The sequence below is a fragment of the Nipponia nippon genome, unplaced genomic scaffold (genome assembly GCF_047370975.1).
Source record: "Nipponia nippon isolate SJK-2023a ecotype South Korea unplaced genomic scaffold, ASM4737097v1 scaffold_5, whole genome shotgun sequence".
Taxonomy (NCBI): domain Eukaryota; kingdom Metazoa; phylum Chordata; class Aves; order Pelecaniformes; family Threskiornithidae; genus Nipponia; species Nipponia nippon.
Window position 1 is genome coordinate 74,603,308 of NW_028262369.1, and position 25,910 is coordinate 74,629,217.

General features: G+C 39.2%; 1 protein-coding gene across 8 annotated transcripts in view; it reads left to right on the forward strand.

The window, feature by feature from the left end:
* The window catches only part of LOC104010285 (titin), a 241,808-nt gene that overhangs the window by 66,186 nt on the left and 149,712 nt on the right, over nucleotides 1-25,910 (forward strand). For 2 of the 8 annotated variants that reach the window (XM_087733442.1, XM_087733444.1), the window contains 27 exons: nucleotides 10,352-10,633; nucleotides 10,909-11,187; nucleotides 11,298-11,579; nucleotides 11,701-11,979; nucleotides 12,475-12,762; nucleotides 12,910-13,188; nucleotides 13,283-13,561; nucleotides 13,660-13,938; nucleotides 14,469-14,756; nucleotides 14,911-15,198; nucleotides 15,706-15,996; nucleotides 16,716-17,003; nucleotides 18,006-18,098; nucleotides 18,221-18,503; nucleotides 18,759-18,942; nucleotides 19,299-19,388; nucleotides 19,469-19,736; nucleotides 20,687-20,896; nucleotides 21,006-21,083; nucleotides 21,198-21,224; nucleotides 21,899-21,946; nucleotides 22,870-22,926; nucleotides 23,037-23,114; nucleotides 23,405-23,659; nucleotides 24,319-24,411; nucleotides 24,966-25,043; nucleotides 25,739-25,807. The exons of 2 other annotated variants lie outside the window; for them this stretch is intronic. In XM_087733442.1, the coding sequence (XP_087589568.1) occupies nucleotides 10,352-10,633; nucleotides 10,909-11,187; nucleotides 11,298-11,579; nucleotides 11,701-11,979; nucleotides 12,475-12,762; nucleotides 12,910-13,188; nucleotides 13,283-13,561; nucleotides 13,660-13,938; nucleotides 14,469-14,756; nucleotides 14,911-15,198; nucleotides 15,706-15,996; nucleotides 16,716-17,003; nucleotides 18,006-18,098; nucleotides 18,221-18,503; nucleotides 18,759-18,942; nucleotides 19,299-19,388; nucleotides 19,469-19,736; nucleotides 20,687-20,896; nucleotides 21,006-21,083; nucleotides 21,198-21,224; nucleotides 21,899-21,946; nucleotides 22,870-22,926; nucleotides 23,037-23,114; nucleotides 23,405-23,659; nucleotides 24,319-24,411; nucleotides 24,966-25,043; nucleotides 25,739-25,807 (5,313 nt within the window). Of the gene's footprint in view, nucleotides 1-204; nucleotides 484-584; nucleotides 864-965; nucleotides 1,245-1,346; nucleotides 1,635-1,766; nucleotides 2,055-2,925; nucleotides 3,208-3,965; nucleotides 4,245-4,362; nucleotides 4,645-4,789; nucleotides 5,069-5,191; nucleotides 5,480-5,702; nucleotides 5,982-6,085; nucleotides 6,365-6,441; nucleotides 6,721-6,870; nucleotides 7,159-7,331; nucleotides 7,620-10,351; nucleotides 10,634-10,908; nucleotides 11,188-11,297; nucleotides 11,580-11,700; nucleotides 11,980-12,474; nucleotides 12,763-12,909; nucleotides 13,189-13,282; nucleotides 13,562-13,659; nucleotides 13,939-14,468; nucleotides 14,757-14,910; nucleotides 15,199-15,705; nucleotides 15,997-16,715; nucleotides 17,004-18,005; nucleotides 18,099-18,220; nucleotides 18,504-18,758; nucleotides 18,943-19,298; nucleotides 19,389-19,468; nucleotides 19,737-19,833; nucleotides 20,095-20,686; nucleotides 20,897-21,005; nucleotides 21,084-21,197; nucleotides 21,225-21,898; nucleotides 21,947-22,869; nucleotides 22,927-23,036; nucleotides 23,115-23,404; nucleotides 23,660-24,318; nucleotides 24,412-24,965; nucleotides 25,044-25,738; nucleotides 25,808-25,910 lie in introns of all 8 variants that reach the window. 4 more of the 8 variants (XM_087733441.1, XM_087733443.1, XM_087733445.1 and 1 more) reach the window with 4 other exon arrangements.

Sequence of the window (25,910 nt, forward strand, 5' to 3'; positions counted from 1 at the left end):
CAGTATATGATGGTCAGGAATCTCTCTGAGCTATTCTTTTCTCTTTCTTTCTTGAAATAGCCTATGGTCTTTTGTAAATATACTCAGAGAAAATTATTGACTGGAAAATAAAGATTTTGTTCTTTATCTTCAGTAGGTGTGTGGAAATGCCAGGGTTATGCTGTAGCAACCTGTCTTATCTCTCTTTCTCTCTTGTGTCTTTAGAACCACCTTCTTTTGAGAGGACACCAGAGCCTCTGGATGTCTTGCCAGGCACAAGCATCACATTTACATGTGTTATCAGAGGAAGCCCTCCTTTTAAGGTGAACTGGTTTAAAGGGGCCAATGAGCTTGTGCCAGGGGACAAATGCAATATCTACTTGGAGGACTCCATTGTGGAGCTTGAGTTATTTGATGTAACTCCTCTCCAAAGCGGAGAGTACACTTGTCTAGTGACTAATGATGCTGGCAGGGCAAATTGTACAACACACCTTACAGTAAAAGGTTTGTAAAGACTGTGCCTCTCTATTTACCTTAAAATTTTGTTTCCTTCCCTCCATTTGTCCTGCTGTGCTCAACATTTGTGACTTCTTACCCTTCATCAGAGCCAGCTGTCTTTGTGAAGAAACTGAGCGATCAGTATGTGGAGCCTGGCAAGCCCATCATCCTGGAGGGCACTTACACAGGCAGCCTGCCCATCTCTGTGACATGGCAGAAGAACGGCCACACCATCACTCAATCTCAGAAGTGTAGCATCACCACCACAGAAAAATCCTGCATCCTGGAAATACTGGACAGCACCAAAGAAGATGCAGGAGAATACACTTGCCATGTTGAAAATGAGGCAGGAAGAGATGTTTGTGAGGCTGTAGTGTCTACCCTAGGTGTGTGCTTCCTTTGCTTCTTTTTCTTGCCTGTTCTTTCAAGTGTATGCTTTCCAAGGCCAGGCACTATAATGAGCCTATCTAATTGCTTCTCTTTTTTAGAACCTCCCTATTTTGTTACACACTTGGAACCTCTTGAGGTGTCAGTTGGGGATTATACAACATTGCAATGCCACGTTGCTGGAACACCAGAAATCACTGTGTCTTGGTACAAAGGTGATACAAAACTCAGGTCTACTCCTGAGTACAAAGTGTTCTTTAAAGACAATGTTGCTACACTTATTTTCAACAAAGTGGTTAGCAACGACAGTGGAGAATATATCTGCAAGGCAGAAAACAGTGTAGGAACTGCATCTACAAAGGCTCTTTTAACAGTTCAAGGTGATGATTTTATATTAGCTTGCTACAAATTCTTTTGCTCTTGCAAAACTATAAAAAAATTGCTTCCTTCGGCATGTTTATCCTTTACTTGCTTTCTTCTAGAGCGCAAACGACCGCCTTCCTTTGCAAGAAAATTAAAGGACATCGAGCATCCTGTTGGTTTACCCCTTAAATTTATGTGTCGGCTCAATGGCTCAGAACCCATTACTGTGACTTGGCATAAAGATGGTGTGCTGCTAAGCGATGACCACAATGTGCACACATCCTTTGTAGATAACGTTGCAGTGCTGCAACTGGTGCGAACTGAGATGAATCATACTGGGCAGTACTCCTGCACAGCCACCAATGCTGTGGGCACTGCCACCTCAAGTGCTAGGCTCACAGTGGCAGGTGTGTTGGCTTACAAAACTTTTGCCTGGATCACAGGCTCCCCCTTCCCATTTCACGCATGTGACAGTATCTGTATGTTGGATTAGCTTTTTCGTGAGGTATGAGTATTACACTGTTTTCTTGTGTTTCTAGAACCCAAGCAAGCACCTGTCTTTGACACCAAACCAGAATCTATTGATGTGCCTTTTGGAGAAAGTGCTGACTTTGAATGCCATGTTACTGGATCCCAGCCAATACACATCACCTGGTCCAAGGATGGTCGGGAGATCCGAACTGGAGGAAACTTCAATATTACATTTGTAGCCAACACAGCTCACCTTCGAGTGCTCAGAGTGGGTAAAGGAGACTCTGGCCAATATACTTGCCAAGCTAGTAATGAAGCTGGGAAAGATTTTTGCTCAGCCCAACTCAGTGTCAAAGGTATTAAGTCACCTTCATTTGTGTGTTTTCTTTTTCTTGGACAAAGAGACCTCTTTGTTACTGAGTCTCATCTTCCACCCTTTCCAGTTTGGAAATATATAGAAAGTAGCTTTCCAGAAAGCAGACATATACCATGTGGAGACCTTCTCTTACTATACTGCATGACAGTAGAAGCCTTGTGTGCCTGCAAAATCTCCAAGGGGAAAGGTCCCCTTGTGAAGCTGTTTGTATGGAGAGTTGCACTCACCCTGCTTTTTACTTTGTCATTAGTGCTTCAACTACAGTCACAGTGGTATTCACACATAGTGATTACTGTATGGAAAACAGTGATATGGTAAATGCAACTACCTTGCATTTGTAGGCCAGCATTGGTGACTCTTTCAAATTTTTTAAAGATTTCAGTTAGAGTTCTGACCTGCTGATTTAATCTAGACTATGAATCACTTAAGTTCTTCATGCAGAAATATGCTTTGAAGATGTGTAAGCAAGTGAAACTATCCCTACCGTGTTTCTGTTGCTCCTGGGGGTGAAGGGCTTGTCGAATCTTTCATGATGGCCTTGGGATATTTTCACCTTTCAAAGGTCACAGCAAAATTTCCCTTGGGTGGAGCAATCATCCTTCATGTGTGTTTTACAGCACCAGCTGTCTGACGCAGCAGGCTCCAGAGTTGACAGAACATAGTTTTAGCTGTCTTTGCCTTCTTTTCTCTGTCTTCCGTCTTTCCTTGAGAGGAAACTCTGGTTGGGGATACAGCCAGCTGCTGTGGCAAGCTTACTTTGTTGTGCTCCCCATAACTCTTGCTCAGCACTGTAGATTTCACATGGCAAACAGGTATCCTATCACTCTCTACATACCTATTCTGTTCTGCAGAACCTCCCAAGTTCATCAAGAAGCCTGAAGCTTTGCGGTTCGTGAAGCAGGGGGACACAGTTCAACTTGAATGTAAAATCAGTGGCACACCAGAGATCAGAACCATGTGGTACAAAAATGATCAGGCACTCCAGGCAAGCGACAGGTTCCACATGTCCTTTGTGGACTCCGTGGCGACGTTAACCATCTTGGGTGCTAATACTGAAGATGCCGGCGATTACATATGTGAAGCCCATAACTCTGCTGGCACAGCCAGCTGCAGCACTTCAGTCGCAGTGAAAGGTTAGCAGCATGGCTCCACACACCGCCAGAATCCCTGGCTTCTGGGCTCACTCCCAGCTGCACATCCCCCTGGACATGGAGCTCCTGCTATGGCAGTTGGTGGCTGCTAGGGCAGTGTCTCTCCAGCTGCTCTCACATTCAAATGCTGCTGTCTTTAAGCAGCGGAGACCAGGCAGGAAATAGTGGTGGGTGTTCAGCACTGTGCAGCCATTCCCTTGTCTCCCCATTTAAGTCAATTGCAAGCCGAATAAGGCATGCTTCTCAGGTCACAGGGGAAGCATGGACTAGATGAAGCACCAGCCATGGTGAGGGAGCTGGGCATACTTTGCAGCCATCCCTCTGCTTCCTCTTTATACACAGTGATCCCGGCAGGGATGCAATTTAAGACGGAAGAGGAGGCTGTGTTGCTGAACCTCACTGATGGTAGCTTTAATGACTGGAAAAAGGTGGGGAAAGCTGGAATGTGGTCCTGGAGAGAGGGGAGAGTGGCTTTTGGGGAGGGGCACTGAGCACTAACTCCAAACAGGTGCAGAAGTGTCACATTTTCTGCCCTTGGGACTCTGAGTACTGGGATGGCTTGCTGTGAGATGCCGGAGGCTCAGCATTTTTCAGATGTGAGGCCACATATTTGGAAGCTAAATATGGGTTTACAAGAGTAAGTGTAGGTCCCCTTCCTGAATATGTTGCCTCCTGCTACTATACAGAAAGCCACCCAGGGAAGCAGGCTCACACATTATGATGTGATTCTTTTTTTATAGAACCACCTGTTTTTAGCAAGGTGCCGAGCCCTGTGGATACACTTAAAGGCTCAGATGTTATCCTCCAGTGTGAGATAGCAGGGACTCCACCCTTTGAGGTGGCTTGGTTCAAGGACCGGAGGCAGGTCAGGAGCAGCAAGAAGTTCAAGGTGACAACAAAGCACTCCGTTGCCAGTCTTCATATTCTCAATCTGGAATCTCAAGATACTGGAGAATATCAATGCAAAGCTATGAACGAAGTGGGAAGTGACACTTGCACCTGCCCGGTGAAATTCAAAGGTTTGTATGCTAGAGGATCAACAGCATCACTGCCCTCTTTTCTTGATCTCCTGGCTGTCCCTCTTCCAAGCAGGCATGCATGATTAACCCTCCTCTGCCTCCTTGTTTTTGCCATCAGAACCCCCACGCTTTGCCAAGAAGCTGAGTGACACTGCAATCTTCGTTGGGGAGCCAACAGCCCTGCAGGCAGTGGTGGAAGGATCCCCACCAATTTCTGTTGTCTGGCTCAAGGACAAGGGTGAAATTATTAGGGAGAGTGAAAATGTCCAAATGTGGTTTATGGACAACATTGCAACTCTTGAGATTGCCAGTGCAGAGGGAGCTGATGTTGGGAAGTACATCTGCCAGATCAAAAATGATGCTGGCATGCGGGAGTGCTCTGCCTTTTTACAAGTCCTAGGTGGGTATAGCCTGCTTCACAGGTACTATATCTTACAGCTTGCACAATTGTCTCTACCAGTCTTTATTTTCTGCTTATATCCTGTGGTAACTGGTTTGTGGGTAGATTTCCTGGTGACACACTGACCCCTCCATTCCTATTTCAGAACCAGCAGTCATCTTAGAGAAGACCGAGCCGATCACAGTAATGGCTGGCAATCCTTTTACCTTGGAGTGCAAAGTAGGAGGAACACCTGAACTTATCACCAAGTGGTACAAAGATGGCAGAGAACTAAGGAGCGACCGCAAATACCAAATTACCTTTTTCAACAATATATCCACTTTGAAAGTCTTTTCTGCAGACAGGGGAGACAGGGGCTTGTATACTTTTGAGGTGCACAATGAAGTGGGGGACAGCAGCTGCACTTCTTCAGTTGATGTTTCAGGTCAGCTGTATATCTTTGTTGTTCACACTTGTCTTTAAAGGAAGTTTTTTTTCCTCCCCCTTTCCTTTCCCCCCCAAAAAACCCAACACTTTTCTTCCTATTCTTCTGCCCTGTCCTACTTAGATCGTCTTGTTCCTCCTTCATTCTCAAGAAAACTAAAAGAAACAAATGGGGTGCTGGGATCCTCAGTGCTTCTGGAGTGCAAAGTGTCTGGCACATCCCCCATATCTGTGGCCTGGTTTCAGGATGGGAATGAGATTGTCAGTGGAGAAAAATATGAAATCTCATTCTTGGATAACGTTTGTGCTTTGAAGCTGAATGCCCTGGATGTCACAGATACAGGGCCATACACCTGTGTGGCAGCCAATGTGGCTGGATCTGATGAATGCAGTGCTTTCTTGACTGTACAAGGTCAGTGGAAGGATACTACAGCCCCTTCAACAAAATTCTTTCCTCTTCTCTTCCTTCCCTCCGGTTTCACATGGTTTCTTTTTCAAGTTTGGTTGGTTTGTTTTTTTTCCCCCCTCCCTCTTTCTCTCCTTTTTTTGGCTCAAACCTGTTCCAGTTTTCCTCCTCCACAGACATTCTCCTATTAACATCTTTCTCCCTCTTCAATTCTTTGCATGATCTGTAGAACCACCTTCTTTTGTGAAGATACCTGATCCCCATGAAGTTTTGCCCGGATCAAGTGTGACATTCACCAGCTACATCAAGGGCACTACACCCTTCAAAGTAACCTGGTTCCGAGGCATCAGGGAGCTGGTGCCAGACAGCAACTGCTCCATCTCTCTGGATGAGTCTGTGGCACAGCTGCAGCTGTACAACGTGGAGCCAGGCCACAGCGGGGACTATGCCTGTGTGGTCACAAATGATGCTGGCAGTGCCTCATGCACAACCCAACTCTTTGTGAAAGGTGCGTTTGTGTGTTTGCATGTACGCACAGGTATCTCCCTTCATGCTCTGCCTGCAGTCCTGCCACATCTGTCCCTCTCACTATTGATCTATGCCTCCCCACAGAGCCTGCAGTATTTGTGAAGAAATTAAGTGATTTCAGTGTGGAGCAGGGGAAGTCCATTGTGCTGGAAAGCAGCTACATAGGCACCCCTCCCATCTCTGTCACCTGGAAAAGAAATGGCATGACCATTGCTCAGTCTCCACGCTGCAGTGTTACAACTACTGACAAATCTGGCATTCTTGAAATCTTCAACAGCACCAAGAGTGATGAAGGCGAATACACCTGTGAGGTGGCAAATGAGGCGGGTGGGGATGTTTGCCACAGCCTTGTATCCATCTTAGGTACGCATCACCCCAGATCCCCCTAAGGTAGCCCAGTGATGCTCTGCCTCTGCTCACCATGCTCTCTCTTTCCCTAGAACCACCCTATTTTGTCACACACCTGGATCGTGTGGAAGTGAAGGTTGGCGAGCCCTTGGTCTTAAAATGCCAGATCGGTGGTGCACCAGAAATCAAGGTGTCCTGGTATAAAGATGACACCAAGCTCAGATCAACACAGGCTTACAAAATGCACTTCAAGAATAATGTGGCAACACTGGCATTCTCCACTGTGGAGGAAAGTGACATTGGAGAATATATCTGCAAAGCAGAAAATAGTGTTGGCTTCGCCACCTCCACAGCTTCGCTTGTTGTTAAAGGTGATGGGCCGAGGGCCACTCTTTCCTGGGGTAGTTTGTGGGAACTCTTTGTTGTCTACAGAAAGAGGTTCTTATTAATTTCAGAGTTAATTTATCCTAGATTGACAGGGTGGCTTCCTACTTAAAGTGGTGTTTATTATTGTTTTGCAGAACGTCAACTTCCCCCTACATTTGCCAGAAAATTGAAAGATATTCAGGAGGCAGTTGGTGCCCCAGTGACATTTGATTGCCGCATAAATGGCTCAGAGCCTATCCAGGTGTCTTGGTACAAGGATGGGGTTCTCTTAAGCGACAGTGATAACATGCAATCAGCCTTCTTAAATAATGTTGCAACTCTCCAGATCTTGCAAACTAGTATGGCTTACTGTGGCCAATATACTTGCTCAGCCCAAAACGCTCTGGGGACTGCATCTTCCAGCGCCAAACTTCTCCTCACAGGTTTGTAGTTCACACTTAGACAAAGATCTTTTGTATGTCTTTGCTCTTTTATTTCTTCACCCTTTTTCCCACTCTGCCCACTGTATGGTGGCCAGGGAGCACGATCATGGCATCATGAGGTGTGTGGTGAGGAGGGCTTGGTGGTGAGCTCTGCCATGCTTTCCTCTTTGCAGAACACCTACAACCTCCCTTCTTTGACATCAAGCCAGTATCTATTGATGTGGCACTAGGGGAAAGTGCAACCTTTAAGTGCCACGTGACTGGCTCTGCTCCCATGAGGATTAATTGGACCAGAGACAACAGAGAGATCCGCCCAGGTGGCAACTACAAGATGACATTGGTGGAAAACACGGCCAGCTTGACGGTCCTAAAAGTCGGTAAAGGGGATGCTGGACTCTACACATGTACTGCCAGCAACAGTGTTGGAAAGGACGCATGCGCAGCTCAGCTGGCTGTACAAGGTATTGCTGTGAGCTTTAGTGTTCTTTGCAAGGCAGACACCCAGAAAACAAAGCCTTGAATGCAGATGTGTGAAGCTAACAACCTTTACAAGAGGCTACACTGAGATGTCTTATTTCATTTAAATATTTTTGTAATACTTGAATACTTATTCATCTTTCTTCTGGTCTGGTATAGCGCATGATTTGTCTTATCAAAGGGATGCTTCCATTGAAATGTTAACTCTGACTTAGTACCCTGTTGCACCTTTATGAATGACCCCGTTGGCCAGCAAAATCTATCTTCCTTCTCCAGTATTGATATTCATTGTTGTCCAGGGCAGGGAAAGGTAGCTGAGAGAAACTCAGTTCTTACGAGACTTAAATGTATTTTTACTGGGCGTGCAGCTCCTGTAAATAGTTTTACTCTTTCACAGACTGAAAACATTGAAAACTGATATTCTAGACAGCAAAAATGGAGGATCTGAGGGCAGACTTGGTGACAAATATCCATTCCGCCAACACTTTGCTTCTCCATATAGTGTGTGGATCTTATACATTTCAATGGTCTAAATTTATTACTGGATCAAACTGTCTTGGTCCAAGTGACACTTGTATATTAGTGTAATTTCCTCAGTGTAGGTGGGAACACTGGATTTATTTATAGCTGTTCCGGATATCTCATTCTTACTGATTTTACAAAAGAACAAATGTAAAATACACTACTTAAATTATGCATGAGTTCAAATGTCCCTGTTGGTTTAGTGCTTACTTTCTTTTCTCCCCTCTGTATGTATTTGGGGCAAAAAACCCGAAAACATTTGAAGAGTAAATACTATGACTTTTACTCTCTGAGACAAATAACACAAGAAGCTGAACTACCTCTAGCAAGATTTTGTAATAATTGCTTGTCAAATGTATTATATATATCTAGAGTATATTCTATCCACAGAGATTTATTGGTGGGGGTGGGAAGAGTGCGGCAGACTGAATTATCTGTGGATTTAGTGGCAAGTAGGGATGCTGTTATTATGTAGCTTGACTTACAAAAAGCATTGAAAGATTGTAGCAAGAAATCTAACCTCTTTAAAAGATTTAAAGCTTGTTTCCACCAGAATCACAATTCTGTTTATTATTAATGATAACATTACTAATAGGTTTATTTGACCAGAGTTACCATTCATAGAATGATCCCCAATTAACCTTATTTATTTTCTTACTCTTCAACTATTTACTCATAAAATCCTGATTTTTTTTTTTTCCCCACCTCAGGATTATGATTTTGTTTTTTAATCCTGAACTTACACTGGCACTCACTTCAGTCCTTTAGAATTTGTACAGTTTCCCCAGGGCTGTAAAATTAATGATGTTCATTGTTTGTCAGCTAGTTTTTATAGAACTTTGAAGGGCAAGCTCTCTGTGTGGATTGATTTGCATGTGTTTAATTTGAGCAGATGCTGTCTCACTTCTATGACACACAGCCCTTTTTTTTGCAGAATTAAGATCTTTTGTTCAATTGATCTTGAAAATCTCCTGTTTTTTTATTAACTTTCCCACTTTAACATCTAATGTTCCCAATCTGTAGTTTTAACAATTGCTTTAGGTTCTAGAAACTGCTTTACATCCTAAGTACTTACCTTACTAACTTGTATATCCTCATTTTTGGAAAGGAATGTAATTAGAGTGTGACTACTCAGAAACTGTTAGTTTGCAGATAGATGATCAACTCTTTTTTGTAGTGAAATCTGATAGTAAACTACTAAGGTTCCAAGAGTCCTTGTGTTAACAAGCCATCATTTCTATTTTTAGAAAGTCTAAGGAAGTTTTGTTACTAACAACATAGGATGTTCTGCAAATGTCCCACAGGTTGAAGTAACCCACAATAAAATAGATATTCTTCCTACACTTTACAGAGAGATGCACAAAGAGGCACTTCATCCTGTTTTAAAGAGAGACTTGTTTGTTGTGCCCACATTAGCACCTCTTGGCTTTACTAGTTATATCTTTGATCTATGAGCATTCGGTCTTGTGATTCTGAATCATCTGTATGGTACTTTTGATGAAAAGTGTCAAACCTCCACCCCTTTCTTTCCTTACAAAACAAAATGTAACCATCTGGTTTACTTTTCAGTCACAGGACCTTTAACACCCATTTCTGTAATACCAGCCATCTCATAATTCTTCTCAGCATGATTATTTTGAACCTCTTTTTGTTTGCTACCTAAGCTCTTTGACTTTTGCTCCTTATATGCATCTTTATGTTTGACTTTGCAATAAATATGTGAAGGGTTATAATGCAGATGCATTTATTGACTATATCAATTGTTAATGACATATTAAGATACAAACCAGTTGCTATAATACTCAGCATAAATGCTTTTAATAATATTTCTTAGCTGAACAGTTCGGATTCTTGCATTTCCATCAGGCATTTTGTTTACTCATGTATTGCAAGAGGATATTACTTAAAGAAAACCACACATGTCAGCTGATCTTTACTGAATACATAGAAGGAGAAGTAGAGTGGGACAATAAAGCAAGGAGAAACTAACTGAAATGCAGATAGAGAACTTGCTTGCTTCCTAATCTAGATTTTGGACCAACTTGAAATCATCTAAAAAATCATCTTCATAGCAACTGCAAAATTAGAATGTTTGCACAAGTCCCCAGAGCTTATATTTTCTGTTACATATTTCCCTGCTTATTCGAAGAATCAGTGAAGTTTAAAGTATCATCTTCCCTTTTTGGCTTTCCAGAACCACCAAGGTTTATTAAGAAACTAGACTCCTCAAGACTTGTGAAACAGCATGATTCCACTAAGTATGAATGCAAAATAGGTGGATCTCCAGAAATCAAAGTCACCTGGTACAAAGGTGAAACTGAGATCCATCCCAGTGAAAAATACAGAATGTCCTTTGTGAATTCGGTGGCAGTCATTGAAATGCACAACCTCGGTGTTGAAGACAGCGGTGACTACACTTGTGAAGCTCAGAATCCGGCGGGTAGTGCAAGCACCAGTACCTCACTGAAAGTAAAAGGTCAGAATCCCAGTTCTTTCCTTACCTTTCTATCTGTATGAGTCCTCCTTTGTGGAAAAGCTATTAAATCCCACTTTCTTTAGTCAGAGAGGCCAAAACCAGTCTGAATAGATGGCAAACCTCTTGCCTGTTTGTTATGCTGTGGGAGATCTTTCTTATTTATGTTTTTTCTTTGCTGTTCGGCACCAGAACAGCTGCTTGAATAGTCTGTCCTCTTTAATCTCCTTTGCTCAAATAACACAAACTTTAAGCTCTTTTTTTTTTTTTTTTTACAGCACCCCCCATTTTTACCAAGAAGCCCCATCCAGTCCAGACCTTGAAAGGGTCTGATATTCACCTGGAATGTGAGCTTCAGGGCACTCCTCCATTCCAGATTTCATGGTATAAAGACAAACGAGAAATTCGGAGCAGCAAGAAGTATAAGGTCATGTCTGAGAACTACCTAGCTAGTATTCACATTCTCAGTGTGGACACTGCAGATGTTGGTGAATATCACTGTAAAGCTGTAAATGATGTGGGAAGTGACTCCTGTATTGGCTCTGTAACACTAAGAGGTTTGTATAAAGATTGGCACCTTCTTGGCATTTCATTGTTCCTGTCATTATCCTCCTACTTTTCCGCTCCTGTCATGTTTTTTTACTGTTAAATATCTTCTTTTAAATAGCACCACCAACCTTTGTGAAGAAGCTGAGTGATCTCACTGTCGTAGTTGGGGATTCGATTGAACTGCAGGCTGCAGTAGAAGGATCACAGCCCATTTCTGTTCTGTGGTTAAAAGACAAAGGGGAAATCATTAGAGAAAGTGATAATCTTTGGATCTCCTATTCAGAAAACATTGCAACTATGCAGATTGGAAATGCAGAACCAGCCAACGCTGGGAAATATATTTGTCAGATAAAAAATGATGCTGGAGTTCAGGAATGCTTTGCCACGCTGACAGTGCTAGGTTAGTAGCATGGGATAAAAAACACAATGTGTTTTAAGATGCTTTAAAATTTCAGTTTTATGATACTAATAACTATTGCACTGTTGTTTTTAACAATGTTGTGACTTGCATCTCATTGCAGAACCTGCAGTCATTGTAGAGAAGCCAGGCCCAGTCAAAGTTACAGCTGGAGACTCTTGTACTCTGGAATGCACAGTAGACGGCACACCAGAGCTTACTGCTAGGTGGTTTAAGGATGGGAATGAACTGTCCACTGACCATAAGTATAAAATCAGTTTCTTCAACAAAGTATCTGGGCTTAAGATCCTTAATGCAGGATTAGAAGACAGTGGAGAATACACTTTTGAGGTGAAAAACAGTGTTGGTAAAAGCAGCTGCACAGCTTCAGTGCATGTTTCAGGTTAGTTGACTACTCTCTTTGAGTCACATCTGATTTCACAGTTCCTTTACAAAGCCTTCAGATAGCAAACTCTTTCTCATGGCTGGCAGCCTGAGACACTCATTACTTGTATAATCTTGGGAGTACTTGGCATGTCACTTTGGCAGGCATCAAGAATAGATGCCTACCTAACCTCTGAGGGGCAGGACTTGTTGCGAGGACTTGATTTCTTCAGCGTAAATCTACATGTCTTCTTGGACAGCTGGTGCAATATTGTTGCTTATGAAAAAGAACTGCAAAAATAAAAGGTGTCCCTCAAAAAGTGTGAGTGCAAGCTCCAGCATATTCTTAACCATCAACTATCTATTTTTCAGTGACTTAGGTGTGTAGGACCAGATTGCTAAAGCAGAAATATCAGAAGAAAGTTAAATTATTTTATTATGCATGGGGAACTTTTTGCATTTTAAGCTCCTGTATGGTAATTTTCTTTTTTTTTTTTTTTTTAAACAAATGCAGATCGTATTATACCTCCTTCTTTCACAAGAAAACTTAAAGAAACGTATGGTCATCTGGGTTCTTCTGCTGTACTGGAGTGCAAAGTTTATGGGTCACCACCTATTCTGGTTTCCTGGTTTCATGATGGACAGGAGATTACCAGTGGAGACAAGTATCAGGCTACCCTTACAGACAATACCTGTTCTCTGAAAGTGAATGGACTTCAGGAATCTGATATGGGAACTTATTTGTGCACAGCTACTAATGTAGCTGGGTCTGATGAATGCAGTGCATTTTTGAGTGTTAGAGGTCAGTATCAACAAGAAGCCAGAGTCAGAGGGCACAAATTTATTTTCAAAAAGACTTTATTCTTTGCTTTGTTACATATTTCTGATTACTGTGCTCTTCATCAAAAATTCAAATGTACTTCTCTGTCTGTTTTATTTGCATGTTTAGAACCACCATCTTTTGTGAAGAAGCCTGAACCACTGAATGTTTTATCTGGGTCAAACATAACCTTTACCAGTATCATAAAAGGCTCCTCTCCATTGGAAGTTAAATGGTTTAGTGGTAGTGTTGAGCTAGTACCAGGACACAGATGCAATATCACCTTGCAAGATTCAATTGCAGAACTGGAGCTGTTTGATGTACATCCACTTCAGAGTGGAGACTACACCTGCCAGGTCTCTAATGAGGCAGGGAAGATTTCTTGCACAACACATCTTTTTGTCAAAGGTTTGTCCAGACTACTGTATCTTATGCTTCTCATGCTTCTAAAAATGATCTCTTGGCTTTATTTTATTTGTTTTCTTCCCATTGTTCATTATAGAACCAGCCAAATTCGTGAAGAAGGTGAACAATTTAAGTGTAGAGAAAGGGAAAAATTTAATCTTGGAATGCACGTATACAGGTACTCCACCAATTTCAGTGATATGGAAGAAAAATGGAGTAAAAATAACGCACTCTGAAAAGTGTAGCATCACCACTACAGAAACATCTGCCATACTGGAAATCCCTAGTAGCAAACTAGAAGACCAGGGACAATATTCTTGTCATATTGAAAATGATTCTGGACAAGATAATTGTCATGGCGCAATCACGATACTAGGTGCGTCAAGCCACCATCACTTCCTCAAGTGTTATTTGAACTACTAATGCTCATTGTGCAATACCCTTTTATGCTAATGGTGTATGTCTGTTCTTCAGAACCACCTTACTTCATTACACCTTTGGAGCCAGTGCGGGTGACTGTTGGGGATTCTGCATCCTTACAGTGCCAGGTTGCTGGAACACCAGAAATGATTGTATCATGGTACAAAGGCGATACAAAGCTGAGAGGAACTGCTACTGTGAAAATGCACTTTAAGAACCAAGTTGCCACTCTGGTTTTCAGCCAGGTAGACAGTAGTGACAGTGGGGAGTACATCTGCAAAGTAGAAAACACTGTTGGGGAGGCTGCTTCATCATCTTTACTGACAGTTCAAGGTGAATATTTCATTTTAAAAAATATGAAAATGCCCTATTTTTCTTAAGTATGCTTTGCTATTTTGAAAAAAAAAAGATTACCTTTTCCTTGTTAAACACTTTACTATTTCTTGACATGTAAGATACCCCGTGGCACTGTCTTCTATTAACAAAGGCCTACCAGTAAAGCTAGTCGAAATACGTCTCTTACTAACCACAGTTCTTCTGTAGAAATACAAACTTCTGCACCTTCCTTCCCCATTGAGGGTATTGCTTTGATTGTTTCCACCATTAGCAGTCCTGAGCGTTAAATAGACTCACTGTGTGTAACTGAGGGCAGAATGGTTATGTATTTTCCTGCAACCATATGCACAGTGCTCTTTTCACATCAGGTTCCAAATAAATGATATGCTGAATAACATTTTTAATCAGAGGTTATGAGCAAAAATCCAGCATACTCTGTAGTATATTAGGCAGTGATTATTGGTGAGTACAGCAATAGGTGCATATCTTCTGAAAGCACTCACTGTACAATACCTGTTTTCTTACAGAGCGTAAACTTCCTCCTTCTTTTACACGAAAATTAAGAGATGTTCATGAAAGTGTTGGCTTACCCGTTACATTTGATTGCGGCATTGCTGGTTCAGAACCTATCGAAGTATCTTGGTTTAAAGATGGTGTACGTGTAAAAGAGGACTACAATGTTCACACATCCTTCGTAGATAATGTAGCAACCCTCCGGATTTTGAAGACAGATAGGAACCTTATTGGGCAATATACCTGCACAGCTACCAATGCGATTGGGACTGCTTCTTCTAGTGGCAGGCTTGTCCTTACAGGTTGGTGGGCTGTGAAATATTTAATGGAAATATCTTAAAACTCACTTTTGCTTTATATATGGATTTAATATTGTACAAATAATATTTATTTCACAGAGGTTTACAGAAAATCGACATTTTAAAGTGATGCTTTTTTATTTCTTTCACTCTTCAGAAGGGAAGACTCCTCCATTCTTTGACATCCCAATTACACCCCTGGATGGTATTATTGGAGAAAGTGCTGACTTTGAGTGTCACATTTCTGGAACACAGCCTATTAGAGTCACTTGGGCAAAAGATAACCAAGAGATCAGAACAGGAAGAAACTACCAGATCAGTTATGTAGACAACACAGCCCACTTGACCATCTTGAGAGTTGACAGGGGAGACTCTGGAAAGTACACATGCTATGCTAGCAATGAAGTTGGAAAGGACTCTTGCACAGCTCAACTGAGTGTTAAAGGTACTAAACAGATAATACATTGTGTGTACATTTTTCTTCCTTTAATTATAAAGGAAGTTAGCCTTATTGCTGCAAGATAAGTTTGAGAAAAACTTTTAAGATATAGCTTGAAAGTACCTTTCTGGAGATACGCATGGGTCTCTTAAGGGAATTGGTAAGGGTCACTAACAACAATGGGAGGAGAAATAAAAGAGTATCTTCTTTATAGGCTTTGGCCTATTTCTTTCTTGAGAACCCAACAAAAATCTTGGGTTTTTTTAAGTGGCATTTGACTTAAATCAATGTAAGAGGATTTTTTTTTCAAATAAGAAAATTGGCTATGGCAGTGACTGTAAGAGCAAGACACCTGCTGTTTGTCTTGGCATACTTTCTTAAAAAAAATTCTATTTAAATGAGAGCAAGTATCAATTTCCCAATGTTCAAATTTTTCTTGAAACATTTTCTTTAGAATTTTTTCATTTCAGGTTTGATTCATTGAATTTGAATAATATGTTCTTTTTTCTACAGAACGAAAAACTCCACCTGCTTTTACTAAGAAACTGTCTGAAGCAGTAGAAGAAACAGAAGGGAATGAACTTAAACTTGAGGGCCGTGTTTCCGGCTCTCAGCCTTTCACTGTTGCTTGGTATAAAAACAATCAGGAAGTTCATTCAAGCCCTCATTGTGAAATATCTTTCAAAAACAATACCTTACTTTTGCATATAAAGAGTGTAGTGCAATCAGATGCTGGTTTATATACCTGTAAAGTGTCCAATGAAGCGGGAAGCGTGTTGTGTACATCTTCTGTTGTTATCAGAGGTTAGTTGAAGTCTTATTTTTCTTTGCTTCTTACTTTTGTTTGTTGTATGTTAGCTGCAAATATACAGCCTCTATCTTATGAGCTGATTTTACTTACCTTAGCAGTAATTTGTCCTGAGATGGACAAGATAAAACTGAGTTAAACCACAAAATCAATGAATTCTTTTAATTTTGTGATTAAAATAAAACAATATTTTTCAGGGAGAGGCTTCTTTATTTTTTCACTATTTGCTATGATTGATCTAAAGTGAACATTGAAATCTTTATGTGACATTTCTGTTGAATTTTTAATAATTTTCTTTTCATGGAATAACAGTTTTTCTGTGCAATTACATCTAAGCTTGGGCAGCCTTGACTGTGTTGTGGCAGCATGGCACTTCATCATAATACTCTTGCAGGAGATTGCATATTTGTTTCTTTAAAGGTGCTTATATAGTTTTGCAGACTAATAGCAGTGCTTTAGTTCTTACACTGTTTTTTGAATGTGAACGTCCTTGTTGCATGGAGAAAAGGTATTTCTTGCATGTTTGCATAGAAAACGTACTCTTCTGATATTTATTCCATTTTCTAAAACTATGAGCAACATTCTCAGACTTCTGTTTATCCTCCTTCATTCCTTGCCATTGTCTTCTTAAGAATCACATGTGTATCTTTTTCTCTTACATTCTTAATCATACTTTCCTTCCTTGAGTATTCACTCAAGCATTTTCATATTCCAGAACCTAAAAAGCCTCCAGTTTTTGACCAGGCTCTTCAGCCAGCAGCGGCAGAGGAAGGTGATACCCTACAGCTCAGCTGCCATGTCCAAGGATCGCAGCCAATCCGTATTCAGTGGCTGAAGGCAGGGAGAGAAATAAGAGCTTCAGACAGATGCAACTTCAGCTTTGCTAACGGAGTAGCTCTTCTGGAACTTGCTGCAGTTACCAAATCTGATTCAGGAGAATATGTATGCAAAGCTTCAAATGCAGCTGGCACTGATACTTGCAAATCTAAAGTGACAGTTAAAGGTACGGTAACATGAAGAAAATCAAGGCATATGATGGAAATTGAAGACAAAATTCCATCCTGCTTTGTTTTCTGTGGAACAAAAATGTTAATAATTAATAGTAAACAATTAGCATCTTTTAGTTCTTTGCAAAACTGTACCATCTGGGATGACAGTATATTTAACAATAATTTATATATAAATAGTGACATAAACAGTGGGAGATCAGTGTCAAATCAATAGTATATTCTTACCAAAAAGATGAAAAATTTAGTTTCTAAATCTAAACACCAAATTTAAGAAAAATGCATGCTGAATGAGTGAAATCACTTGGACATGCACATTTTATGGAAAGGATGGGTGGTATTTATTAAAGGAAAATACAAAAGACATTTGATTGAGCGTGTGGCCTCAGAGGCTAATTGCTTCAGGACTGTTACAATTTTAAGACACTTTGACCTTTTAGCTGAAAGTAAATATTGCCTAAGCATGAGTTCTTCTATGTAGGTCTTGTCCTACCATTGCATAAAAGACATAAGAGTTCAGTAATATGTAGAAATAGTATCTTTTTCACTACATGGGTAGCTGCAAGGCTAAGAAATACACAAAAGAAAAAAATTAATTTAACAGATCACTGATAAAAAAATGCAAGTAACTCTGAGGGTGAAATTTCCAGAAATAGAGAGAAAACAGAATACCTCACTAAATATTGATCCATTTTAGAAAATGAGGCTTCTTATTTCCATATCCATCTATGAATTTCCATCCACGCAGAGTATCAGTGACCTAACTGAAGTTAATGAACATCACAATATGGCCCACAGTGTTCAGTTTCATCTGGAAAGTAAAATATAAGTTAATTAAAACAATATGGAAGTATTTTGCATTTTTCTCTCTTGCATAGTATTTTGTTCCATCTCTGTAATTAATTCCTTTTTTACAATTCCTTTGGAAGCATCATCATGCATGAACATAAATTATTACATGAAACTATCTATTTTAATTGTTTGACTCTGTCTTTTAGAAAAACCAGCAGCTGCACCAGCAGCTAAGAAAGCAGAAGTGGAAGGAAAACTTTATTTTGTGTCAGAGCCTCAGAGCATCAAAGTCATGGAAAGTAAGAATTCTTTTCAAAAAAGTACACTGTCTTCTATTTGCCTATGCCTTTTGTTTGAGATTATGTCCTGCTGTCAAAGACAGCTGGAAAGACTTAGCTTCCTCATTTGCATCTTTCTGCAGAGACTGTTGCAAGATTTATTGCAAAAGTTGGAGGAGACCCAGTTCCAAATGTTAAATGGATGAAGGGAAAATGGAGGCAACTCAACCAGGGAGGTCGCATTATAATCCAGCAGAGAGGAGATGAAGCCAAACTAGAAATAAAGGATGCAATAAAAACCGATTCTGGCATGTACAAATGTGTAGCTTTTAACCAACATGGTGAAATTGAGAGGAGTGTAAACCTACAAGTTGAAGAAAGAAAGAAAGAAGTTGTTGAAGGGGATCTCAGGGCAAAACTAAAAAGGTATATGGAAAGTTTTTATAGATTTATTTGCCATCAACACAGAAGAAACATTTTTTATTATATATCTCAGATCAAGATATATTTTTTTTAATATTTGTTAAATATTAATAACTGTACTAAAAATAGAAGCGCCTGACTAGGCTAAACTAAAGGATTCCACTGCACAGGGCAGCTCTAAGCTGATTCATTTTTTCAGTGAACAACTTCATAGGAATGAAGCATTGTATATTTAACTTATGTCGTTGATTTGAATAGCGCTCCAACAAAAAGGAAGGAAGAAGAGGAAGAGCAACCTATTGATATCTTGGAACTTCTCAAAAATGTAGATCCCAAAGAATATGAGAAATATGCTCGCATGTATGGAATTACAGATTTCCGTGGCCTCCTGCAAGCCTTTGAGTTACTAAAGCAAACTCAAGCAGAAGAAAGCCATAGATTGGTAAGATACAGCGTGACTGCAGCATTGGCTTTGTTAGGAGTAACACAGTTCCTTTGAACAGACTTGGTGTCCACACTCGGATGTTACTGTGTGTGCAGGAATTTCTGGTTCCTCTTTAGATCATTTACTGACAGTTCTCAATTTCTTGCATGCTCAAACCCAAGAAGAAGGAATGGGCCTTCTGGCCAAGTATGTTGTGTCTTCACAACGTGGCTGCAATTTTTAAGATGGGAAGATACACTAGCTACAGTACAGTTACAGAAAAATTGATGTAGGAACTAATTCTATGTTGGATAAACATGACAGCTTGACATTTAGTATCCTTTAATCTTTGAGTATATTCTGCCTTTTTACAGGAAATTGAGCTCACAGAAAAAGCTCGAAGAGAAGATCAGGAGTTCGATGAACTTGTAGCTTTTATTCAGCAACGACTCTCACAGACAGAGGTAACATTTTTGGACTGATTTGTGAAATATTCAAACTCATAACAAGGAACTTGAAATTAATTTAAACTAATATTTTTCAGCCTATTACTCTGATCAGAGACATTGAAAATCAGATGGTTTTAACAGATGAGGATGCTGTCTTTGAATGTGAGATTAAAATCAACTACCCAGAAATTAAACTTTCATGGTACAAGGGAACCCAGAAACTGGACTCCAATGACAAATATGAAATTAGAATTGAAGGTGATCGCCACATACTGAGAATCAGGAACTGCCAACTTGAAGATCAGGGAAATTTCAGAATAGTGTGTGGACCACACATTGCCAGTGCCAGGCTAACTGTGATTGGTAAGTGTACTTCTGAAGTATGTATTTGAATTAATTTACACTTTAATTATTCTACTGTCTGACGTCTGCTAAAATGTATGTTTTAACATGCTAATAGAACCTGCAGTTGAACGGCATCTTCATGACACTACTTTCAAGGAAGGAAACACATGCACGCTGTCTTGTCAGTTCTCTATTCCAAATGCCAAGTCTCAGTGGTATAGAAATGGGAGACCCATTAAGATAGGAGGGAGATATTCAACCCAAGTCTCTGACAAAGTACACAAACTCATCATCAAGGATGTTAGAACAGAAGACCAGGGACAGTATACCTGCAAGCTTGACAATCTAGAAACAACTGCAGATCTGGCCATTGAAGGTTTGTAAACTGATATAGAATCTCTTTATTACGGTAGTGCTAAACAGTTTCTGGATGTTCCATTAACAGAACAAATTAAAATAAAAGGAATTTCTTAAAGAGATATTCCCAAACTTGGAAACGGACTAAACAAGAAATTTTGCTGCCCTTTCTCTTTGAATAATATGTGACATGCTTGTGTAAGTTAGTTTTTTAACTAAATCATCATTACTAATGTCCCCTGGCCCTCAAACAAGCTGAGTCAACCTTGCTTTTATTTTCTTTTTCTCTGACACTCTTACACTTTCCTTGCATTTCCTCTTTTTCTTAATTATTCTTTGTCTTTAATTTCCTTAATGACTTCTCTTGTATAATTTATCTGTACAGTAATCTTGTTATAGTTGTACTCTTCTGTCTTCTAATCTTCATTCTTACATAGAAAACTTCATAGAAGATGGAATTCCTTTTTCTTACTCTACTTTTTCAAGATCTATTCTTATTACCTCTTATTATAATGTAGCTATTATTATGAAAACAATGAGAAGGAATTAGATAAACTAAATGGCCTGGTGGTGCCTAACAATTGATATATTTTTTTTGTTTCTAAAAACAGCGGAACCAATTCAGTTCACAAAGAGCATACAGAACATTGTAGTGAGTGAACACCAGTCTGCAACCTTTGAGTGCGAGGTGTCTTTTGATGATGCAGTTGTGACATGGTATAAAGGCCCCACTGAATTGACAGAGAGTCCCAAGTACAGCTTCAGAAGTGAAGGTCGCTGTCATTATATGACTATTCACAATGTTACTGCAGAAGATGAAGGTAAAAACGCATGCAATATTTGTGCTGATTACCATTCTTTTATCTGATTTTGTTGTCTGGTCTTTTAATGATAAAGGCATATAAATATGAACATTCTTGGCTATTGCAGGTGTATATTCTGTTATTGCTCGTCTTGAACCAAGAGGAGAAGCAAGAAGCACTGCAGAGCTCTATCTAGTAACCAAAGGTTAGCGAATTTGCTAAACAAATTTGTGATCATTGCCATCTCCAAATTTATGAGTTTGAAACATGATTCTGGAAAAATAAATAGTCCTAAAAGAAATCTAATATTCTTTTGCAGAAATCAAACTGGAGTTGAAGCCACCAGGTAAAGATCATGAGCAAGACTGGCACAAAATCATGTCTGTATGCTGTCATAGATTTAGTGCATTGGTCTGCTTTATTTTTTATTTTCAAATCCTTTTTTCCTGGTTATAGTAAGTGAAACCTACACCCTGAAAAAATATTCCTCATCCATAGATATGAGGAACTATTTATTCTTATAAATAGTGGCAATGAATACTGTGATAATTCCCAAATCAGTTAATGTGTCTGGGGTCCTATTTTGTACAATATGGGAAACCACATTCTCTAAAACACAAAAGTTTATTTTTGTTTGTATGACTGAGGAATACAACAATTAAGAGGTACCAATGAATAGATTCGATGTCCTCTGCACAACTGAAAAAAAATAACCAAGGAGGAAAAATGGGTAGCAAGCATCTCCTTATGATACATAATGATCTTCTTTTCTGAATGTTCTTAAAAGGTTACTCCAAAATGATGCAAGAATTATTTAGAAATAAAATGAAACAGCGTAGAGTCTGGCCAGACTGAAAGATTAATGCAATTAGTTATCTATTGGTCAGCTAGCTTATTCTTGAAAAACAAGCTACAATCCTTGTATGCTAGAACAGAAACATTAAAGCACCATGAATTACTATTCATGCATATTCAAATCTATTTTTTTTATTAAGTCAATTAAACATTTTGATTTTCTAGATGTCCCTGATGCCAAGGTTGCAGTTCCACCTCAAAAACCAGTGGAAGGTAGGGTAACAAACCATACTTGTTCCACAGTGCTGTTTTATATCTGCATTGAAGCAGCAGGCCAGTGGGAACCTCAGAGAAAAATCTTAGACAGCTCAGTGATAAGATCCAGTTAATTGTCTCTATACAAATATGGTATGAGCAAGGCTTGGCTTGGATAGGCTTCTTTTGCTGTGTGGAAGGTGAAAACTATACATAGGTAGTGGTAGGAATGAAGCCTTTTCTCTTAAAAAGAGTTTATCCTTTCCATCTTATTTTCTTATCAGTCTCTTGTTCATTCCATCTTCCTTTTATTTTCATTTTCCTCTTCTGATCATTCTTTATTTTCACCTTTTCTGCTTTTTGCCACAGAAATATCTTTTAGACAAGCTGTCTGAATTACTACCCTAAAAAAAAAAATAGAAGAAAATAAAATATAAGTATTATTTTAAAGACATAAAATGGATTGCATGTTTATTGCAAATGGTCTCTCCCCAGGCTCTGGTATTGAACTACAGACTACAAACATTACGTATATTTCTGTTACATTCAATAGTTTACTATGAAGCTTAGAAGTTCAGTCATCTTGTTTTTATTTCCAGGATAATTCAGTAAATGCCTGCAATGGCAGCAGGAGGGGAAAGATTTTGATATTTAGATTTGATATTTATTTGATTGTTATCAGCAAAGATAGGAGAGTGATAGCAGTAAAGAAAATAAAGCTGAGGAGGGTCAGGGTTCAAACAAAGGTGGACTGGGAATTCCCACTCAAAATATCTCCTTCCAGCTACAGTGAACTATCAGAATGAGTACCATGTTTGCTTTTATTCTTCAACTGCAATGAAATAATCTCATCTCTTTTCCAAATGCACTAGGGTTTTTCTTCATTTACAAGAAAATATCATACTCACATTTTATTCTAAATATTTCATTTTTCCTACAAGCTGCCCCTATTCCTATTCTCCTGCCTCTTGTTCCACCACCAGAGGAGAAAAAGCCAGGTAAGAATACTTAAAGTATTTGGACAGTGTGTACAAGTTTCATTATGACTGTTGTTTGTTGTTGTTGTTGGTTTTTTTTAATTTAAATTTTAAAATACATTGTTTTTAAGCAGAAAAAAAGGTTCCAGTAAAGAAAGTCTCCAAAAAGGTGGTTAAAAAAGGTCCTGAAGAAGTCCCACCACCTAAAGGTAATTTTTTTCTTTTTTAAAAAAACTGTTTTAAAAATAGTAAAATTACTTTGTGGGAAACAAGGCAATTTGTTTCAAATTATCTTGAGTCAATCAAATCTCTTTGATTTTTGTCTTTTTGTTAAAAACAGCCACATTTAAAATCTAAGCTGATGAGGACTGCTTAAAAGACAGTCACTTCTTTAAACTGTCTGTGAGGGTGAAATCATTCCATTAACTGTGAATATCCAATACACCTCACAGATTCCAGGCTATGATGTAAAAAGCCTATTTTTTGGGTTTTTTTTAAGTTCCTGAGGTGCTGCCAGAGAAGCCCAAAGAGATCAAAATAACATCCATGGCAAGGCGAGAAGAGATTCATGAAGAAAAGAAGGAAATATATGAAAAGCCCAAAGAAACTTATGAAGAATGGGAAGAAGATTATGGAGAAGACCATGACTATTATGTCAAGGAAGAAGGCTATGATGAAGGGCAAGAGGAATGGGAAGAAGCTTATGAGAAAAGAGAAGTGACTTATGAAGAAAAACGAGTAATTCATGAAGAAGGTACTTTAATTATCATACTATTTTATTCTTCTCTTTTCTCATATCTATTATTAATGCTCAAAAATTTTGAGCCAGGCAACATTTTTTTCTTTTTTTTTTTTTTTTGTTACAATAACTTTAACTTTATTATGCTGCCAACTTTTAACTGGCACTTGATGATAAGACAAGAACTCTAGTATGGTGAGGTATAGATGCAGATAGAAATTGATACACTATAATTTGGTGGCCAAGGGACTTTGCAGATTGGGACATCTTTAAAACTTAATACAAGTTAGTAGTGTGTAAGAACATGTGTCATTTTTAGTTGTTTTGGATATTTCTTCTATCATTTTCATGTATTCTAGACAAACTCGATTTAGATTAAATGTTTCACACATTAATTGATTGATGTTAATAGCTGTATTTCACAATTCCTTGCATGCTTTAACCGTCTTGGGTAGTAGTAACATGTATGCCTCTAGGAAAAGAATTTGGCTCTGATGAGAAACCATCAAACTTGAAAATAAGCAGAAAAATTTACTGCAACAATTGGATCTCCAAAACTCTGTGTGTGTTTTTCAACTTCATAAATTTATAATGGTATAACTAATAACTTTTGTGTGTATCAAGCCTTTAGAGAATGCATTTTTCATCATTAAGCAATGTTATTATTTTTAAAGTTGTTGAAGTTCCTAAGAAGCCTGTGCCTGAGCGAAAACCACCAGCAATTACAGCTGAAAAGAAGGAAAAGAAAGAAGTAACAGTTCATAAAGGTATGACTTTCCTGCAAAACTAACAGGAACATGCAGATTAAGATCTCTCATGCATCTCCTTCAAGCTGAACTGTGGTGGTTATTCACATTTCCTTGAAAAGGAGAAAATTCTCTTTATGTTGGACAGTGACATGAACAAGGCTTATGGCAACCCTTCCTCTTCTCCCACCTCATATTTTCGATCAGAGAAAGAACAGTGGCAATGGTGGTTGAAGCAAACCAAGAATTGCTGGCAAAATCAAACTGAGCTTCAGTTATCTTTCCTTCTCACTGTGTATTAGCCTTGGGCATGGGTGGTGCTTTTGAGCCAGTGAACGCTGTGCTTCTGAGAAGTGTCCTCCATTTAGATCACTGCAGACATCTCAGGGGAGGGTGGGACTGATCACCTGTTTCACAAGTGCCTTCACCACCAGTGAACAGTGCGCTGAACAATGCACAGGATGTGCAAAGGTTATAACATCCTAAACATGAAAATAGCCAGTTCTACCCCATTTGTGTCCAGAAAACAATTTGCAAGTTGATTTAAATAATAAATATATTTGAATCACTTACAGTTGTCAAGAAACCCATCGAAGAAAAAGTCGAGATAACCACTCAGAAGGTTGCAGAAGAAAAAGTCAAACGGGCTGAGGGTAACTACTGTTTAATTGCCTTAATGTCATCTTTAGAATGAAGGTAGTGGCTGTTCTTTCTTAGCTGATCTGCGTATGCTTTGTCTTCATTTAACATGGGTCTGATGAATTTTTCAGTCTTTGAAACATCTAATAAAAGCTTCTGCTGAATTGTATAAAAGGAAGATGGAAAAACTTTTTAGGGGAAAACACTAAACACAGATGCTAACTACCAATGCTTTAAGAAAGGAAGTGAGTGTAAAACTGTACTGGGTGAAATGATGTTTCACTCTAAGCTGAAGATGTGAAATCCCCATATTCCTCAGATTTCCATCTTGACCTGTCTACCAGGATGTCTTGGTTAACTGTTTGATTATGAAATAAAGATGCATCCTTATTCTTTTGTTAACCACCTCCTCTTGTATAGCATTTCCCATCCTGCAGCATGAGTCTGTTGGCTGCAATTCGGGATATGTCAGGATATGACTCGTGTACTAAATGTCCTGAGTTACCCAGTCCCTTTAGAAGGCAGCAATAAAAAGAAGCAAACACATTCATTTTGTTGCTTTGTGTAGTTCCAAGGAGCCTGACTTAGCTGCTGAGTTAGATTATGTGTGTTGTTTGTTGTTTTTCAACACCATTGCTAGATAGCTGTAGACTTATTTTGATCTCTTCGCTAAATGTATGGCTGAGTAACAAAATTTTAATGCCAACAGTTACCAAGAAAGTTCTACCACCAAAACCTACACCAATGATCGTTGAGGAAAAAGTTATGAAAAAGGAAGGTACAGATCAGCATCTTTCAATTGCAGTTTACATTTTTTCCAGCACCCTGTGTGTTCTTGTGCTTCTTGTGAATATGTGGGTCTGTGTGTACGACATACTTGG